At 37.6% G+C, this 21,020-nt stretch overlaps 1 protein-coding gene and 1 pseudogene across 2 annotated transcripts; one reads left to right on the top strand and one right to left on the bottom strand.

Moving 5' to 3' along the window:
- Positions 1-910: 910 nt before the first annotated feature.
- Positions 911-9,821, bottom strand: LOC105043456 (serine/arginine-rich splicing factor RS31). Of its 2 annotated transcripts, none has more exons than XM_073255811.1 (6): positions 9,680-9,821; positions 9,319-9,460; positions 3,762-3,874; positions 3,349-3,578; positions 1,546-1,800; positions 911-1,101 (listed from the first exon to the last, which is right to left on the bottom strand). In XM_073255811.1, exons 2-6 carry the CDS (start codon positions 9,422-9,424, stop codon positions 990-992), a joined length of 816 nt encoding a protein of 271 aa, XP_073111912.1. In that variant the 5' UTR covers positions 9,425-9,460; positions 9,680-9,821; the 3' UTR covers positions 911-989. The 2 variants fall into 2 exon arrangements, with proteins under 2 accessions (XP_073111912.1, XP_073111913.1); XM_073255812.1 differs by lacking the exon at positions 9,680-9,821 and adding an exon at positions 4,001-4,442.
- Positions 9,822-13,955: 4,134 nt separating this feature from the next.
- LOC105043563 (calcium-transporting ATPase, endoplasmic reticulum-type-like) lies at positions 13,956-20,527 on the top strand (annotated as a pseudogene).
- The last annotated feature ends 493 nt before the right edge of the window (positions 20,528-21,020 follow it).

The following is a 21,020-nucleotide window of genomic DNA, read 5'->3' as shown; positions in this document are numbered from 1 at the left end:
ATATATAATACAAACAGTAAGTTCATGCCATTTTTCTTATTGGAATGTAAAAATAATTTTTGAGGAAAAAAATTTTCATTTCCCATCAATGTATAACATCATCCACAGTTATAGCTATATCGTCTACCTCCGGGTAAAATGCAATACGCCACCTAAGTCACTTTGCAGATGAAGAATCCGTTGCTATATGCTTTGGGATACAAAAGACAAATTACATATATGCTTTGGAATACAAAGGACACCATGTAATCTGCTTGGCTGAACAGACCTTTAACCACACACACACACACACACATATATAATATATAAATATATATATAAAAAAAAAAAAAAAAAAAATATAATATAAATGATCGAATTAAACCAAATCCAACAAATCAAAAAAAAAAAAAAACATGATAATCAAAAATTCAACATCACTATTCAAATTACTATATACAAAAAATATATTTATTATTTTATTAAATTTTTATTTTAACATACATAGATCAAAATCTCTGCAACATATAATTTTTAAACAATAAATTATCCAACGACTTAAATTATTGATCTGACTAAATTTAAATCCAAATCAAAATTTAAATTTAAATTATTGTGGACTGCTGTATGTAAACTCTGTCTTATATTCTTCCATATAGCTCAGATCGCTCCTTATTACCAAAAAAAAAAAATGTAGGCCACGCTTCAAGAGCATGGAAGCAAGCCTGTCTTTCTGGGATATTAAATTGCTGCAATCCATTAATTTAGAATATTCAATTGCTGGGATATCAAATTAATGGATTTGATTGAAATCCATTAATTTGGAGGACTTCCTCCACTTGGATTTGGGGCCTTTAGGTGAGAGTTATTGGAAAAGCCAGAATAGACCATTATTGCCATATATATATATATATATGTATATATATAGCGGTAAAAGAAAAGAAAACGAAGAATATAACTTCCAATCATAAAATTATATTACATAACCACGCTGGCTTCCTCGCTAAGAGCTAATCAAAGGGGTAAAAGGAACCGATACAGAGAAGTACTAATGACAGTCTACTGATGATTTGTTCCCACAATCCAGATGCTTCATTCCTAGACCTTCTGACAGGAGAGCGGCTGTAACAAAAACGCCAGGATAAGTTTAATCAAACAAAACACCAAAAGCTATCAGAATTCTAAAACCTACCCACAATCATAAAAAAGAGATTTCACTAAAACACGCTTGATAAAATAATATAAAAATACGTCTCAAATTGTGCCACCGTTTCTGAATCTTTTAACTACTCAATACACTAGCCTGCATTCACCATTTCCGTATCAGAACTATTCAATACATTCACCTAAATTTAAATACAAAGAGGATAAATTAGATACCCAGGTTTTTTGGGTCATATAAAATTTGAAGGGTTTAATGGACGGCTACACAACATTCATGGTTGGACATCCAAAAGCCTAAAAGCACCCAAGGAATCACCATTCAAGCAGGCAAACACAAACATGCACGGCTACAAATTAACACCAACGGTATGCAACACATTACCAAAGTTTTGTGATCCTCACCTTCGATAATGACCATAATCAGGACTTCTGCTCCTATCATATGATGGTCTGTCATATCGATCATAGACAGGACTATGGGCACGACCATAGTCAGGACTTGTGCGATCCCTGTGGTACACTGGACTAACAGAGCGACCATATGGGCTAACATCACGCCTTCCATAACCACCCCTTCGAGGGCTGTCCCTCCTGTCACCATGCTCACCATCATCCCTAAAGGCATACTCAACCGATACAACACGATCCAATATCTTTCTGCAGTGGACAGGGAAAAAGATGATGATGATCAGCATACCTTCCAAGCATCATGGACCAAGCTTTCATGCGATATGTTTAAACTCATAGTAAAATAACACAAACAGAAAGGTAATCAGAAGCAAATTCGAAATAAAGAACTTTGAAAAAATTGAAAATTTTAACATTACAAACAAGAAACCAGATAGGCATATGCAATAGTTTGACTTTCAATGGCATCAAACTCGCAAACCCAGCTTCTCAAGCATGATTCATATAAACAAATTGGATAGCAAATGATACACTGGAGCATTAAACTAAGGGGAAAAAAAAAATCATCTAAAATTGATAGCCATATCAAAACATTTAAATCTAGTCATCGGAGCGCACAAGATGAGCTCACCCTACAACCAAAAAATTCCTAATGAGTGAAAGGGGTGAAGAAAACGGAGGCTTCAGGTTTCATGACTCTGAAACATATAACCCAATTTACAGTAAAGATCATAATATGTAAGTAGTGATTTCCCAAGTTGACCAACCAGAAAAGCTCGAGATCAAAAAGATCTGATGAATAAACCACAAACCCCCCCCCCCCCCAAAAAAAAAAAAAAAACAGAGAGAGAGAGAGAGAGCATCCCAAAGATAAAGAAAAGTTCAGATATTTGGATAAACTAAGAATTAAGATTAAACAATTGAAATATTCCAAAAAATAGGAAAAATTCAACAAATTTTGCATGCAGTTCCGAATAATATTTTGAACATTCAAAAAAGCTGCAACAAGCTCAAAAGAAACAAGCTAGTGTTGGTCAAACATAGAAAAAAACTTCATTAAAAAAAAAAAATCAAGATAATTTAAAGTTACTTGATCCATCAATGAAGAATGCAACTAGGCACCAAGGAGCTACTACAAGGATCAAAAAGCAAATCATCAGTAGACACGATTATGATTCTTGCTACCCACCCAGCATGTCATGTGCAATGTGCATCTCCAAGCTTGAAAAGGAGATCAATCTATAATTTTCTTCCTAGATATTTCTCATAAGTAAACATGACAATTTTGGAAGTATCAAAGATACCTGCACCAAGATCATGGATTGTGCATGTGCATCCATGTTTCTCACACGCGCATGCAGTGAGTGTGTGTGTGTGTGTGTGTGAAAGAGAGAAAGAGAGAGAGAGAGAGAGAGGGGGGGGCTGGAGGGAACTTTGAGGCTCCTGCATGCAAAAACACCTATCCAGAACTGGGACCCATGCTCCAACAAGTAATCATATCAATGATTAAAAAGTACAACCAACAAATATTCAACAGATAATCACAAAGAAATCCAACAAAATATGCTACTACTAAAGTGACACCATAAGTAACATGATGAAGCCATTTTAGTAACAGAGACATACAAGTCAAAATAAATGTAAGACAAATAGACATGTACACCATAAATGGACGCCTACTTCACTGTAAAACAAGAAAACACAACAATAACAAGTAACAACAAGAATATTCCAAACTGTTGAATAAAAATTTTCAGCATAAAAACTGTTAATGAAGGATAGAACAAGAAAACTAACCTCATATTTGTACATTCAAGGGCCTTTGTGGCTTCCTCCTGGGTTTCAAACTGCACGAATGCAAAGTTCCTCCTGATCTGAACATTCAAAATCTTCCCATAAGGTTCAAAATGCCTTTCAATGTCCCTGACCCTAGTCCGGATTGGATCAAAATTGATAACAAAAAGTGTTTTAGTGGGCCTCATGTTTGTCATTGACCTAAAGCCATGTCGTGGACCACGTTCTCCTTGCTGCAAGCAAAAGCTCAGACAAGTGATCATCAGATGCAAAACACAGCTATTGACAAATCCAAGACAAAATGCCCAAAAGACAACATCATTCATTGAACAATGAAAAGATTATGGCAGGGACAAAAATAAGTTTATATACACAGTACACCAAAGAAAGATTTTCTTTTCAGAAAGGGAAATTACCCTTGACCACTCAACAGACAGCCTGCGCCTACTATAGCCAAATGGAATATCATCAAGGCCTCGTATGGCATCTTCAGCATCATGTTCATCTTCAAAATAAACAAAAGCATACCCTGCAACAAAAAAGTATTATAAGACAGAACAGCATAAAAAGTGATTCTAATCATTTCTGTTGCCCGTGTATCAATATGACATCCAAAACAGGTCATATTCCTCATGAAAACAGAAAAATACTACACCTGCATACATCTGTAGGCCTGAACATTAGAATGTGAAAAATGGAATCCTTTTAAGGTAGGAACTAAAGCATGATGTCACATAAGTTAATTCCAAGGTATGAAGTCACTGCCCAGCATGCTTCACCAGAAACAGTGCAGGCATTCGGCTGGCATGGCATGATGTTGACATGGCACGATGATATCAGTTGGCATGGCATGATGTTGACATGGCACGATGATATCGATAGGCATTGCATGATGATGAGTCCTCAACCATCATGCTCGGGCAATGGCAATGTTGGACAATGCAGAGGTGAGAAACGCATGTTTGTGTGAAAGAATGAAGTATGCCGGTAGTGAATGGAACAAGCCGATGTGCTGGCAGGAAAGTTTCCTTCAATACAGGAGGTTTTTTGCATGGAAGTGGTGAGCCCAGAAAAAGCTCGATTTCCCTTAGTAGTTCCTGCGTCAAAGCAAACATTTAAATATGGATGTCCTTCAAACAGAAATTGCAACACTGATCTTGTCAGACCAACCACTGTCTGAAATTGACACAGTGAGCGTACATAACATTATGTGAGCCATGTTGAGAGTTGCAGTCTGTTATGGTAAAAAAAAAAAAAAAATCTAGATTCGTCATTACAAACTAAAAGAAATAGCACTAAAATTGCAGTGACTTGTTTACATATCTTACTATGACTAACAAGAATAACAAGACAAGGAAAGAGTTAGAAGTGCATATGCACATAGGTGATGTGTGAACGACAACCTGCCCCCCTGAATCCTTGCCCACATATGAATCTGCAGAACCATTTAAAGAGGGGGTTTTATGACTCATGGCATACCAATGCAACCAACACCAATGCATGCAAGTGCCCCAAGCAGTCATCACTAAAAATGACTCTTCATGAAGTTTCATCACAACAAAAACAAGCCACCACAAAAAGGTAACAGAATATATATGAGTGGCTCTACTGTTCCAATCACATGATCACTCTGGTTATGACCTGTCCACAAACTACATGGAGGGGCAACCAATTCGATATCCTATACTGCTCATGGTAACATTCAGCAAACAGTACACAGACATTTTCCATTGCTTCGCAGGATTTATTACATGCTCATCGAGTGATCACTTAACGAACAGGTTTCTCAAATTAGAACTAAAGATTTGCTTGATCTGTGATCAGAGAGTATTGAATCACTTGGCTTTTGCTCTGCATCTTTTTCAAAATATGCAGAACACAACGAGAATGCAGATTATCCACTTGAATGATACTCACAGAACACCATGAGATAAAATTATCTTACACATGGAGAGATGAAAAATACTAACATATAGTATACCCACAAAAAAATTGAATGCTATGGGAATGAACTGTTTGAAAAATCCTGTATTGAAGGGTGTGCTTTAGTAGGAAGGTTCTGAACAAATTATATTAAATAAGCCTTGCACTAATTAAAAGAAGAGGGAAGTACTGTCAAAATGGGTTGGCCCGGCCCACAAGGGCCTAAAATTTGATGGGCTCGGCCGAGCTAGGCCCAGCCAAAAAATGGGACACAATATAGCTGGCCCAGCCCAGCCCAGCCCTTTAAGAGCCGTGGGCCGGGCCGGCCAGCCCATGGGCCTTGAACCTCAAATGATTGAAGAGTAAAAAGTAAAAAAAAGAGAGGCAGAGAGCTCGAGAGGGGGAGAGCCTCAAGCGATCGAGCCTAAAGAGTGGAGAGAGATCGAGAGAGCCTGAGGGGAGGCCGGAGGCAGCACAGATCTGACTCGGAGAGTGGAGAGATCGAGAGAGCCAAGGAGAAGAAGCCGCAGCCGGATTTAACTCGGAGGCAGCGGTGCCTCGAGCGGTCGAGCGTGGAGAGTGGAGAGAGACTGAGAGAGTCCAAGGGGAGATAGCGCGGATCTAACTCGAAGAGTGAAAAGACAGAAAGAGCCCGAGGAGGAGCTGCGGCCAGATTTGACTTGGAGGTGGCGGCACCGACGATGAGGAGGGGATTCGCCCAGAGGTTGGAGAGGCATCCATCGGCAGAAAGGAGGGGCTCGAAGGAGGGGGATTGCCTGGAGGTTGGATGGAGGGGCATCCGTCGGCAGAAGGGAGGAAGAGGCCGGCGTATCTTGATTTGTGATCGGATTCGGAGGCCGGAGGCGGCGGCACCGGCGATGATGAGGGGGATCTGTAGAACTGGGAGGCGAAAAGGAGAGGAACCGGTGGAGGCGGTCATCCTGCTGGTCTGCGGCAGTGGCCGGCGATGTGGTACAGCGGAGCTCAGGAGTCAGAAATTAAAAAATGAATAGGATTTTTTTTTAAGATTTTTTTTTAAAGTTTTCGTGGCCCACCTGGTCTAGCCCGGCCCGGCCCCAACCCATATTAACCCTTGGGCTGATGTGGGGTGGGCCAAACAGGCCCGGTTGTTATTTGGGCTATTCATATGGCAGCCTAGTCCACCCCATTTACAGGGTTGGGCCAGGCCGGCCCTGTGGGCCAAGCCCATTTTGACAGCCCTAGAAGAGGGGTTCTTGTTTGCATTTCATATTTGGGATCTTTTATTTGACACCATGCTTAAAAATCAAAACTTACCCATCAACTAAAGTTATGTAATAACACACCGATAACCCCATAATTCACATTGTAAAACAGTTAGAATGGTTAGATGGCAGCTTGCCGATCAACAAAAATCTAATTATTTTTAAACAAATATAAATTCTAGAACAACCACATTACATCATTAATACAATGGAATAATGATAACAGTTAGATGGCAGCTTTGCTGATAAAAAAAAAATCTAATTATTCCTTAATAATTATAAATACCGAGAACAACCACATTACCTCATTAAAATAAATAAGAATACAAAGAAGTAGAAGATGCAATATCCATGTAACAAGAATTAACCTAGAAACTATGGAAAATATATATATATATATATATCAATTTGATCTCATAAACATGTGCATAAACAACAATACTGCATGCCATTTTCTAAATTGCCTGGCCCTTCTTGTCTTGTCCATAGAGAAGGGGGATGGAGGAAGTGAGAAGGAGGTTAAGGTCAGAGAAGCACTTGAATGGGTACAAAACAGAGTCACTGGTAGGCTAATGTCATTCACACAATGCAAGCCCAACCACTCCCAGTACCATGTTTCTCCGGTTCATGTTAGGTCTTTTCTTATGTCTATCAACACCGTCCACTGTTCAGGTAAAACAATGAAGGGTCCATTGATCATTAACTAAAACAATGAAGAGCCCTATTTTTATGAAGATTAATAAGTGCATAAATATTGGAAAATAAATCAACTAGTGAAAAAAAATCTTGAATAACCTTTAAGGGATGGTAATTTCTTGAATTATTAATTTATTTCTATAAACAGGGAATACAAATTACAAAATTAACTAAATATTCAATTAAACTTTCTTTAAAGGTTTTCTTTAAGTTGCTCAAACTCTATTGAAAGAAATAAAAAGAAACAAAACAGTCTCCATCCTAATGTCTACACCAGCATAAAAAGTATAATTCAGAAACATTATCAATAGTAAGAAGACCAACTAGTCCAAACGCTCAACAAAGAAACTCATTTTCTCTCTGAAAATCAACACATATATCTAAGGCTACATGTGAGCCATTAAGAAGAAAAGATGGATTTGGCAAATAGCAAACTTATTCTGATCAAAAAATAATTATATGGATAAAGCAACTTAAAAAATAAAAATGGAGATGCACAAGAAAAAGCTAAACCTAGATGCGAATTTGATCATATCTGCATCAAGCATATATATTTGGTGCAAAATCTTAACTAGCAAACAAATACACAATCAGTAAACGCTAATAGGCAAAAGGTAGACATGCTGAAACATACTATTTCTTGACCTTTACAACATTATTAAAGAAGTAGCCCAACTTAGGCCAGAAAAAAAAAATGTGTGATAAAAGAACGTTCAGAGCTCAATATTGCAGTAATAAGCAAACAAATGAACAGCAAAGTACAACGGTCACACTTGATCCTACAAACATGGTAATATACGGGACCTGGGACTACTCACAAGGGAAAATTTCATGATGTTGAAAAGTTTTTGATTCAAGGTCAGAAACAAGAAAACTATAGGCACAACAAAAACTTCTAAAACATTGTTATGTAAACAAATTCAGAAAGTTTCCAAAATTATTTGTGCAATATCAGTGAATATCAAGATTCATCATAAAAATTGCCCGGAACATCATGGAAGCATTCTTCTTTCACTGACTCAGTAGCAAATCAGAAAATTTTTTTTCTCATAAAATATACGAAAAATTAAAGATTTGTAAACGATCAGATAATTCTATAACCAAACACATTAAAAATTTGATAGCTACAGGACTCACCACATAAAGGAAAGATTGCTGAAACTTGTAACCTCTAAGCAGCTCTTGTAATTTGCTTTGATAAAGTCAACAAATGAAATCTACACTTCTCAAGAAATGGTATTTTCACTATAATTATATTCCAATACACAGAGAAAACATAAAAACCTAAAATCAAATACATCGCCAATAAACAATTGATTTTTTAAACATTAACTAACTGCACAAGATGTACAACATTTATCTTCACAAAAAAAAAAAAAAAAAAGATATGATATCATGGTCAAGTGCACTCTTCAAAATACCCTAGATATGACAAGCCATGAATTTTCTGGATATGTAAGTGGTAGAAACCCTTTCAACCACAAAATGGTTCGCAAATAATGATATAGAAAGCTGTGATATATTTTAATTACCAGCTTTTGCATTTTTCCCCATAACAATAACTACTGCTCATGCATGAGTTGGTGATGGACATGGGCAAAGAGTGTTATTGCACCAGCTCCATGTGGGTGCATCGGAGATGTGATAAATTTCCCAAAAAAAGGGGCACGACCGGAATTTAAATCAAAGAACCTCGTTTCTTTGCGCACTTTGAATGCAAGAGATATACCGGAGGAAAAAGAGGAGCGTATCTCCGATTTTGTCCAACAATCCGACCATTTTAAGATGGAATTGCATGGGAACTTAATTATGAAAGCGCATCATATCAGAGAACTCTGATTTAGATCAAGAAGCAAAGACCCTCAACCTCGAGGGCATCTAACGAAAAAGGCCAACGCTTTAAACTAACAGAAGACACGGTGCTGATGACTCAACCAATATGCCAAATCCAAAAACTGGCACCTGAGTCGTAACAGTAGACCGATCGTTCTGGTGCCTTTCCTGTTAAAAACTCTCGCCTTTCAAACCAGAGATAAACCCCCACCCAAATAAGAAACAAAAATAAAATCCTCTAAGGAACAAAGGGATAAAAGACCGCGAAGAAATTTACCAGATTTCACGTCGATGCGGTCCACCCTTCCATATCTGCCAAAAAGCCGCTCCAGCTCCGATTGGCGAGTATCGTAGTCGAAATTTCCGCAGAACACCGGCCTCATCCTTCCAGGTCTAGCCAAACAAAGCCACGAAAAGCCCTAAATCCAGAGGCGACAAAGATCAAGAACAAGAAACAGCGACCCGCAAGAACCCTAAACCACAAAAAAGATCCTAGAGAAGAGAATCATAGGAACTACCCAAACCCTAAACAATCTCACCGCCACCCTAACCCCAAAAAGATGATCTTAGAGACGAGAATCGAAGGAACTTAGCAAACCCTAACTAAGGAAGCAGAGAGAGACGAGAAAAAATCATACCTCTGGTCACGACGGCTGAGAAACCCTAGCAAAAAAGAATGCCGCTTCACGGGGTGAGGGTGCGTCTTAAGAGGGTGGGCGTGGAGCGACCGGTTTTGACGCTAGTTTGACGCGGCTTGCTTTTCGTTCGACGGTGGGGCTTAAAAAGTGGCCCACGAGGAGAAGGTGATGAGGCCAGCATGGGAGGGGGGCCTGAGGGCCGTTTCGTTCGACGGTGCGGCTTAAAAGTGGCCCACGAGAGAATGATAAGCCCACGTAGCCTAGAGACAGTCCGAGGATTGCGGCAGTCCTAGCCCTTCAATCTTCGGACAGATACATATGGTTGCTAAAGATTTCAGATTTAAATAATTTATATTTTTTTATTATATATTATTGGGGCAGTGAACCATCCTCTCACCTAATCCAGCTTGGCCTTTGAATAAGGAGTTGTCTTGCTACTTCTGCATACCTGGTATATGAACAGCCGAGAAGTTTAATATGGGAGTTATATTGTTAGAAAAAATTTGAAGTTTCCGATGAGGTGTCTCCTGATGTCGGATGAAGACCGGCCTTAAGATGGATGATTTTGGACATATTTTACTAACCTCGGAGTTAGACAAGGTTCCACCTCAATATCTCACCAATAACCAATCTAATTGACAACTTAGCCCAATGGAATCTCCAAAAATCTAGCAACAGTTTTCATCAACATTGGTTGGATTATCATGCATAACACCCATGAATAACGTACGTAATCCATGCCCACAATCACGCGCTTGCTATCAGTATCATAATGGACACTCATGATTTTAAGTTAAATGGGCATAGATTGTAACACCCGGCCCAATTGGGCCCTGAATCAAGCCCATATAAAAAAAAAAAAAAAAAAATCTAGAAGAAGACTCCCGTTGAAGTCTTCTTCTTCTTCCCCACGTCCGATTGGGAGGAGGACTCCTAGGGCCACAAGGAACCCTAGAAAGACCTCTATAAAATCTCCCTTTCCTTCTCCATGGCTAGCCACGACGAGCACCGGATTTCTCCTTTTATTTTTCTCGAATTTTTTCGTTGAAGCCGCGGATGTCCTCATCGTGTTCATCTCAAATACTCGCCGGAGACCTCATCGAAGTCGGAGGTAAGCCCTTCTCCTCTTTCCTCTCTTCTTTCCCCTCCTTTCCACGGCACGGTATACCCTCACCGGCCATCGGGATCGTCGAAAAATCCATGAAAAGGTGAACTCCTGTTTTGCTCTGTTTGGCCGAACCCTTTTCCTTCTTTTTTCCGACCACCGGCGTTGCCGTCTGCGGCGTCTCACCCGTAGGATAGGACTTCATCTCTCTATCCCTCTTCCCTGAGGGTTTTGGCCATCGGTGACGACCAATGACCAAAAAACAAAAGAAAAAGCGGCAGTACCCTATTTTCTGATTGTTTCTTGATTTCTCGCCGGTCGAACCTCGCCGCCTACCTCCCCTTGCTCTGTTGTCGTCGATCAGACACCGCCGCCCCTCGTCGGAGCTCGAGCCATCGAGCCCCTTCCCTCTGGTCCTCCCCCTGTTCGGCCAAGGAAGAGGAAAGGAAGAAGAAAACGGGAAAAGAAAGAAAGAAGAAGAAAAGAAAAGAAAAAAAATAGAGAAAAATAGAGAAAAAAAAATAAAAAAAAAAGAGAGAGAATTTTTTCTCTCTCCTCTCTCTCTTTCCTCTCTCCTCTCTCTACTTTCTCTCTCCATCTTCTCTCTCTAGATTCTCTCCTAGACCTTTTCTCTTTCTTTATGAATTTTCTCTCTCTAAGGTCTTTCTACTCTCTCTCAAATTGCTTCACGGATCCTAGTATAAATTTGAGATAAAAATAAGATGACCTGAAATTATTTCAAAATTCGTGCAGTAGGTTGGATCCCAGTTCGATCCTTATTCGAAATTTATAGCATCTAATTATAGTTAATTCATATTGAGTCATCCTGATATGACCTCTGTGATCTCGACCATGATTGTCTCATCTAAAGGATACGAAGATTCTCTCTCTATTTTCTCTCTCTAAAATTTTCTCTTTCTAAAATTTTCTTTCTCTTCATGAATTTTCTCTCTCTAGAAGTCTCGTGGACCAATGAAGGGTCTAGACACTCAAACAAATCTCGATTTTGAGTAATCCTGGGAGAAGTCCTAGATTTGTATTATTAGGATCAATTATCGATAATTTCTCTATATATGATTCTTATATTTAATCAGGATTATGAAGAGATACGATTGTTTGCATAAGATGTCGAGTAGAATATCTTGTTTTCAAAGTTCCTAAATCAAAGAAAAACATTGATTTCTATGTTTGGATCAGTCACCGATAAAGATAAGAATCCCTGTATATGATCACCATTATATATATGCTATTTTACTGTGGGTCTTACATTATTGATTTTACATCGTCGGATTTGAGATCGATGAATTTATTATATCTGAGATACCGTTATTTGATTTTGAGCATGAGTATGTTATGTCAATATATATGTATTAGAAATTGATGACATGATTATATGGATATGACATATCTAAATTGATCATAATGTAAGTCATAATTAATTCGATGAAATCAACATATAATGATTAAATAAAAAAGAAGAATATGGTATGGACTAGCTTTGTCATATGGAACAGTCCGTCAGGAGCTTATGCCTAGGACAACCCGTCAGGAGCTTATACCTAGGACAGCCCCCACTGGCTTATAGATGGATCAGCCGTCAGGAGCTCATGCCTGGGACAGCCCCACTAGGAGCTTATGCCTGGAACAATCTCTCACAGACTTTCATACGTGGGACAGTCGGCCAGAAGCTCATCCTAGGACAGCCTTGAAAGGCTTTTAAGTAGAAATTGATTCGAATAATGACTGAGGTATAGACTTGGTTAGTCCAAAGCCAAAAAAAGAAAGAAAAAGTTAAAAATCATGTGATTATAAAAAGAGAAATGAAAGACAAGATATGAAACAATTGTTGAACAAAAATATTTCACTCATTAATATATGATGATGCATCTCTTTTGACAAGACAGATAATTTATAGATATTTGAATTATTCTGGATATTGAACATGAGATTTTATGTTTTATTGTTTATTCTTATTTTCAGATTATATTAATATATTGATGTGATATGAAAATTTTTACTGGACTGTGAAGCTCACACCCCTTTATTTTTTTTTTCTTCTCAGAGTTACAGGATGTTTATGATTGGCTATGACTTAGATTTATGGATGAGCAGATAGATAGATATAATGTCATAGTATCTAATCAGAGGATTGAAGAAATTTAATTTATAATTATGCAAAATTTTATTAATTATTATTAGAATCAGATATTATGGATGTTAAGGTTGTAATGATTTAATTTGACCTTGCATATTCTTTAGAACTTGCTCTAAGAAGTGTGCGGCCATCACGTATCCAAACCGACTATTAGATTCGGGGCATGACATAGATTCTTCGATCCTGTTATCAAATTCAGCAATAACAGTTGAAGACTCTCACTCTATATAAAAAGAGAGAAAAGAGATCCTTAGGTAAATTTGGCTCTAGAGAGAAAAAACCCCCAATCTCTCCATCTATCTCATTTTTACTGTTCCCAAGTTCTAGCTAATTTAAGCACTAGGTCTTAGGTGTTTCCAAATGAAAGTGCTCTAGTCAATCCCCAGATCCTAGGTTGGTAGAAGACCAATCTCATCCACATCAATAGGAGACCGACTTCACCCACATTGATCTGGAGCTTCACAACAACATGTATTATATGTCATATTTGCCATTTAATTTCATATTTTGCTCGTTGGTTGGTTCATAAGTTAGTTAGATTAGGTTTCTTTTTATTATGTATTATGTCTCATCTTTCATTTCTTATTAGGCTTTGCTACGGTGCTCCAAAGGATAGTTTAGTCTTTTTATAGCTAACATATTTATGACCGTTGGATTAGAGATGGATGGCTTAAATTTCTCCATCAGCAACTAGTTAGAGCGTCAATATGAATGGCTTGTGTAGTAAATATCTCAAAGATCAGAATTGTTTGAACATTGAAATGATGGTAAATCCCATAATTAAATTGTATCTCTTTTTTTTTTTTTTTTTGTCAAAAGCCTTCGCCTTATCCCTTCTCTTACAAATCATGATTTCTCGGTAGGGATAGGTAGCAGAGTCAGGGGAGGCCCAAAGAGGAGGAGTTGGGGAGAAGTCTTCGTCGAGGGTGGAGGAGGAAAGGTGGTGATTGGGGGATGTGCCAAGGGTGAAGGGGGAAGAAAGGTGGGTGTGGGGGGTGCACTGAGGGCGGAGGAGGATGAAGGGGCCGACGGGGCCGTCACCAAGGGCGAAGGAAGAGGAAGGGGGTGGGTTGGGGTGTTCTAAAGAGAAAGAGGAGGAGGAGCTTAGATCTTTGCCTAGGGCAAAAAAGGGGGAGGCGATGGAGGAGGAAGGGGACAGTATGCGGCGGTGGGAAGGTGAGATGGGTGGAGGATGAGAGAGGTGGCATGTGGTGACGGAGAGGCAAGCGGTAAAGAGATGGGTGAAGGAGGAGGAAGAAAGGGGCAGCATACGGTGGTAGGCCTGAGTAGTGGAGAGGTGGGCAGAAGAGGAGAAAGAAGAGGATGACATGCAATCACAGACCTGAGTGGTGGAAAGATGGGTAGAGGAAGAGGAGGAAGGGGGCGGCGTGTGCGGTAGGGAGGTAAGCAGCAGCAAGGAGGTAGATGGTGAGGAAAAGTTATGAAGAAGAAGGATTAAAAAATAAAATATTACTTTTTAAAAAAAAATATTAAAAAATATGGTGGTGCAATAATATTTTAAATATTCTTTATAATATAATATTATAAAGAACATCATAGCAAATTTTTTTTATTATTAATTATCACTCTAAGGTATCAATTAGGGTCTATTTGGAAACTTTCCTTCCAATCTGGTTGGATCAACTAGAAAGAGATAGTACGAGGAATGAAAGAAGTAGAGGAAGCAAAAGAAGGGTGTAGGGATAGAGGAGTTGAATCCCTACATTCAGGAAAAAAAAATAATATTAATCTTGTAGGGATCAAGTTATGGCTCCTATACTCTCCCTATTCTGTGTACATCACTTTCTTCAATACTATCGTGCTCTCTATCCCATTGGATTTGTCAAACTAATCCTTAGTCAAGTAACCAATTCAGGAACTTAAAAACATTTAATATCATGTCTAAAACATGATTTTTCAAGTACATTTCACATTGATGGTACTATACGTTTTCAATGGGTGACAAGGAAAAATATGGCTAAGTATGTTTGAAACAACATATTAGCTAGAGAAAAAAAATCTTAGATTAGAGCTTTGAGCAAAATTATCTATGCTATAAACCTAAGAAACCTAACATCCTACTTTTTCCTATCCATATCCATCCTTCTTTACTTGTCGTATCCTATCTTTTCGCTCATTTAGTTGAAAAAGTACTTTTTTGCATGCAATATGATTATAAACATCATCAAAACAAGTATCATCCTAGGTAATTATTTATTCGAAAGAAAATCTCAATTTTTTTTATTGTTTAGTATTTGGTGACTAAAGATCATTCAAAAATTAATTTTCTAAAAAATAATATTTTCATGATTATTTCATCATGAATGATGTAAGGGACATCGTCAAGAATATCTAGAAAAAAATTATAAAAATTCTCTAAGAATATATGATGTGTCATAAAGTCTATAGTTTACAAGTGGTTGATGTTGCATCTTGGCTGGATATATAGCCGTGATGATGAATAACTAATGCGAACCATTAAAAAAAGATATCCACACCAAAATCTATTTTGTTTCGTAATGCAAAGTAATCCAAGAAAGCCAAGCAATAAAAGTTAGGGTCTATATGAGATAAAAAATCAAACCATCTGTTGCAATTGTCTGTGTATGTATATGTTACAATGCTAATGTTTGAACTCATCTTCACCATAAGTTCACACACTCTCCAACACTTTAAATCTATCTAAATTTTGTTTGAACCTCTATATAATGACCAGGATCATGTCTTACCTTGTTTTTTCTTTTGTAAGAGAGACAAAAAGGGACGAAGATCCCCCTTACATGGCTGGAAAATTGAAGGCATACCAATCCACTAAGACTTGAACCAAAACCTTTGGTTGCTAATTAAGTAGAGATGACCATTAGGGTAAGCTCTACTCGCAAGATTATATGCTAAAGATGACTCAAGAAATATATTTTGGATCACCACTCATTCTATATTTTTAATATGATAGTTTATAGGTACTCGTGTAGGACCTTAAAAATGATCCAACCCCAACATAATAATCACCAAAACCAAGCATGTTGCGCTGATTTCCAATCACCATGTAGGGTTCAAGAAGCAATGGTAAGATAACGATAGGCAACGACATTCTTTTGTCCACCTATACTTAGTTTCTCTTTTTCTTTTTGTAATTCATATCATGAAAGTTTAGAGACTATCTCTGGCTATCCTCTTATTTGACATCTTTCAATTGGAATATACCAAAATTTTATGCATATTAAAAAATCAAAAAAAAAAAGAAAAGTTCATGGATCTACATCTATCATGTCTCGTGAAGTGAAAACATAGTTTTACAACGGCTGCTTGATTAGGGAGCAGACGCTCCCTATGGCATATTTGTTTAATTAATTTGCCAACTCTAGTATTAATCCTAAACAAAGATGGAAGTAACTCTTGGAGAGTTTCTACTAGTATTACTGATATTCTTTGTATAATACAAGTAAGGTAGTATCAGTTTATGTTTATAAGGAAATTAATGGCAACACGAAGAAGACAACCACAAAACAAGAAGGCAACCATGATGAGTTCGGCGAGGAAAGGAAAGGCCATCAGAAATGTCTATGGGGTCGCTGGGTTTTCGATGGATCTCCCTCTTGGGGGGTCTGTTGACCCTGGCAGGCAGAAAATAAAGCATCCGCTAGGGGCATTGATGAAGGTGGAGGCCAATTCTCCTTTGAGAGAGTTGATGGGGTATCTAAAGAGAGGAAAAGCTCAGTAATCCTAACTGGTACTATGGTAGATAGAAAAGATGGTAGCTGCCGATCCTTTGATGATAGAGAAATGTGTTATCATGGAGTTAGATCAGCCAAGTCTGATGGAGATTTGCCTGCAAAAACGGTTGTGAAGCTTAGCCTACAAAAAAATAGAAAATCTTAATTTAGAAGAGTTTGCAGACTATTATGTAGAAACTCATCCTGCATACAAGAAGTTGCTCAATCCAGCTAACTACTCGAAAGCAATCTATATTTATTGGTGTTGTTGGTCTAAGAGTGAGTTCTACCGCTATTCTCAATCTCCATGGCATCTCTTTCATTTCTCTTGCTATTTGACTTCTTAAAATTTTAAACATGTTCTTTTATTGCGCTAACAATCGTTACATTTCAATATAAATAGGACCCTCTTTGTGTAGAAGTTCATAAAGCAATTGAAGATTGTAGTGGTGCAGGTATCAAAGTTACGGTGATTGATAACTGATGATAATAAGTCCACTATAGAGGCAATCTGTCAGAAAATTGGATTATTTCCTAGCATGGCAAGCATCAGGGGACAAATTTTATTGGTAAAGAGTTCATGGCTCTTCTTGTTAGCCAACATATTAAAATTGCGTCGAGATATGGGGGTGTAGATTTTTCTCATGCTGAGCCTATGCACAAGCAAGAAATTATGTGACTGCCGAAGGAAATGGGTGAGATTGTTGCAATAACTGATGATGGTTTTAATGATGCACTTGCATTAAGCTAGCTGACATTGAAATTTCTATAGGTATAACTGGAACTAAGGTAAGTAAAGCATGCTCCTATTTGATATAGATAACCATTGCTTGTTTGTAGAAAGTATCATGTATTGCTTACTTTATCTGTTTATGTATTGCTTACTTTATCTGTTTATGTAAGTTCACATAATCCATTTTATTATTTCTCCCATCCTAGTTTACTTGTTTGAGTAGGAGTAGCAATTGACTCCTCTCCATTGGGTATCCGACCACCAAACCCTAATGGGCAACCTGTTTAGACCCGGTGCTAAGGACTAGTTTTCATTCCAAAACCCCCAATGGATCTAGGATGGACATAGATAATGGCAAGTTCATCTCGAATCCAATCTAATTATATATTAGTTTTGATGATTTCGATGATTATGATGATAATGGAGAAGAATTATTGTGATCAATCATGAGATAGATTAATCACATAAAAGGCTACAAGATGCATGCTTAGTTGTTTGTTTTTTCATTTGATTGCTTTTGTTTAAGGGACATTTGACTTGTTAAAGAATAATATTTTTGTTTGTGGTTTCTATTATTATTAAAATTTAGTCTATTATGTTCTAAATCCTAACTCTTATTTTGTTTAATGTCATGTGAAATATTAAGATTTAGTTTATCCTATTTTTTATTTATTTAATTTATATGTAAAAATAAGATAATTACAGTTTTACCTACTCTAACCTGTTCCAACTATCTTGTCTAGCTCTACCCACCCGTCTTACCCCAAGACGGGTATGGTGAGCATGAATGTGTGGTTGCCAATTACGGGACGGGTATGGGTAATGGACTACTCGAATCCATATTCGCTCCATTGCCATCCTTATGTTTAAGATTTAGTTTTAGAAAGAATATATAGTTCTGTACATATCCACTTTAGAATGTAATGGAACTTTGATTTACTCTCAACAAAAAGTTATCCTAGTACGAACTATTTGATTATTTTGCTCCTCTCTTATCATTTTCTTATTTTTTGAGCAATTCTTAAGATATACGATATTTTTTTTGTTGTACCATGAAACTATTTTTGCTTATAGTATCATTCTTCGGGACTAGTCTTTGCTTTGCTGCTAAGTATGATGGTTACCACAAGATCATTGTGGTGATTGATTGCTAGCAATGAGTTACATGATGATTACGTTGATTGATATGTGTTCAAATTTCAAAAGAAGCTGCTGACATGGTTCTAGCAGATAATAATTTCAATAAAATCATCTCAGTTGTCGTGGAACGACGTGCTATTTACAATAACATAAAATTTTTCATTAGGTATCTCTGTAGGCACCTTGCAGTTGCCTCATATATCTAAAATGATATATTTAATAATTCTCTATTCTATATAGGTACATGATATCATCGAATATCAGTAAAGTAATGACCAACTTTTTGACTGCTGGGCTTGGCATACCTAAGTGCCTCATACTAATTCAGCTTCTTCGGGTTAATTGGTCACCAATGGCCCCTGTGCGACAGCTCTTGGTTTTAATCCTGTTGATGTTGATATCATGCAGAAGCCACCTCAAAAGACCAATGATGCTCTAATCAATTCTTGGGTTCTCTTTCGTTTCCTGGTGAAAGTAATGCTTGATCTTTTAAACTCTTCCTAGCTAGGCTTATGATAATTGATAACAATGATATTTTCCCAAGTAGAATATTGTAATGTTGAAATCTATGACTAGGCAAATAATTTTGAACTCATGAACTCAATTTTAGAATTTAAAATCACTTTGATACTTCTTGGTGGCTTCAAATGATGAAAATATTGGTACGTTAACATGCTTGGCATGATGTCAAGTCTTAGTCGACATCAAGGATTCTTTAATCTTCACTGAGCTTTGAAGTAGCTAGTCCAATTGTTTGTCCATTTCATACATATATTTCATATGCATGGCTGCATTCTTGCATGTAAAATTAGAGACAAATTATTGTTTGTATAGATATCAAGAACTTGGTTCTTTCTAGTGAAGAGAAATAAAAAGCCTAAACAAAGAAATAGAAATCAAATAAAAATACAAAGCACATAGACAATACAGTAAGCTCCAAATAAAGATGAAGAAATGACAAAGAGATAGCCACTCGAACACAATCTCAAAGCCCTTTCTCACCACCTTTCAAGATGCCCTATTTTAAGACTTCTTTTTTTTTTGAGAGTGCCCTATTATAAGACTCATTTAAAATGTCTTGTCACTTGTACATGTGCCTGAAAAATTCTAATAGGATTGGCTGAATTTGGGTTTAGAAGCTCCTATCCGAATACATCAAATTGACTTGTACAATTAAGTATAAGATACAATCCCAGTAGTTTGGTATTTTTGAAAGGTAATTCAGCATTTTGACACCTGCGTATTTTGCGTAGGCAATATTGCTTTTTAAAATTAAGCTCGATGAAAATATAAATATTGAATACAAACATGTAGATCATCAAGCTAGTCAAATATTCTAGTGTAGGTATTTTCACTATTATCTTTTTATGCGGAGGTTGAATACTCAAGATTTGTAGCAACAATATTGCTATATGCACTAATCCCTGCATTTTCTGCATCAGATAATTGATTCTTTTGTTGGTTTAGTAACTGCTGGCATTTTAATCTTGTGGTACACCCAGCATTCCTTTATGATGATTGATCTTTTAAGCGATGGCCACACACTGATCTCCTTGTCTGAGCTCCGATCATAGAGAGAGTGCCCCATATGGATAGATTTCTCACTCGATCCCTTCTTGACAGGCGATCAAGTATATCTTTTACAGACCCTTGCGACTATTTCACTGTTGGAAAAGTTAAAGCAATGATATTATCATTATTTGTTTTGGTGGCAATGGAGATATTCGACTCTTTGAATGCTTTATCAGAAGATAATAGCTTAGTTAGGATGCCTCTATAGAGGAACCCTTAGCTTCTTGTGGCAATGCTGATTTTATTTGGTCTCCATCTCCTCATACTTTACATTCCATTTCTAGCCAGTGTTTTTGGCATTGTTCCATTGAGTCTGAATGAATGGCTTCTCGTTATCTTGATTTCTTTCCCTGTGGTGCTCATTGGTGAGGCACCTAAGTATGTTAGCAGGAGGCGATTGTGGATACAACAGAGGCACAAAATAGCATAGAGACCAATAAAGTTTGTGATAAGGTTGGAAAATATTGTGGTCAGAGTCTGAAGGTCCTCTGATCTACTGAGAGCAGTAACGGTGGATCTTTATCATCAGTTTTGGAGGGAGTCAATGAGGCAGCTAGATATTGGGTGGATCTGGAGGATCGAAGTGCGCCTATGGGTGTCTTTTCATTTGGAAAGTTATGCGGAGACGACTTCCGACCAGATCTATCTGAGGATGAGAGGCATGGACATTTAAGTTGTCTACTTTGCCTGCAACAGGATGGAAGAAACCATCAAACACATTCTTTTCCTATATCCAAGGATGGTGCAGGTGTGGCACTTGGTGAGTATGCACAGTTTCACTGCTTAAAAGGAGACCTCAGTCCTGGAGTTCCTAAAGCTACTGAGACAGAGTATTGGTGCTAGAGCGCTGAGGCTGTTGACATCCAGGCAGCCTATATTGCTCAGCAGATCTAGCTATCAAGGAATTTTCTAGTGTTTGAGAC

Source organism: Elaeis guineensis, chromosome 4 (genome assembly GCF_000442705.2).
Source record: "Elaeis guineensis isolate ETL-2024a chromosome 4, EG11, whole genome shotgun sequence".
NCBI lineage: Eukaryota > Viridiplantae > Streptophyta > Magnoliopsida > Arecales > Arecaceae > Elaeis > Elaeis guineensis.
This window is presented reverse-complemented; position numbering and strand designations above follow the sequence as displayed.

What these genes read in the sequence shown, in the direction of transcription:
- LOC105043456 (XM_073255811.1), bottom strand. Translation starts at nt 9,424, where the DNA reads ATGAGGCCGGTGTTCTGCGGAAATTTCGACTACGATACTCGCCAATCG. An exon ending in TGTCTGTTGAGTGGTCAAGG is followed by an intron (nt 3,579 to 3,761) that starts GTAATTTCCCTT and finishes TTTTGCTTGCAG; the next exon opens with CAAGGAGAACGTGGTCCACG. An exon ending in GATTATGGTCATTATCGAAG is followed by an intron (nt 1,102 to 1,545) that starts GTGAGGATCACA and finishes TTTTTGTTACAG; the next exon opens with CCGCTCTCCTGTCAGAAGGT.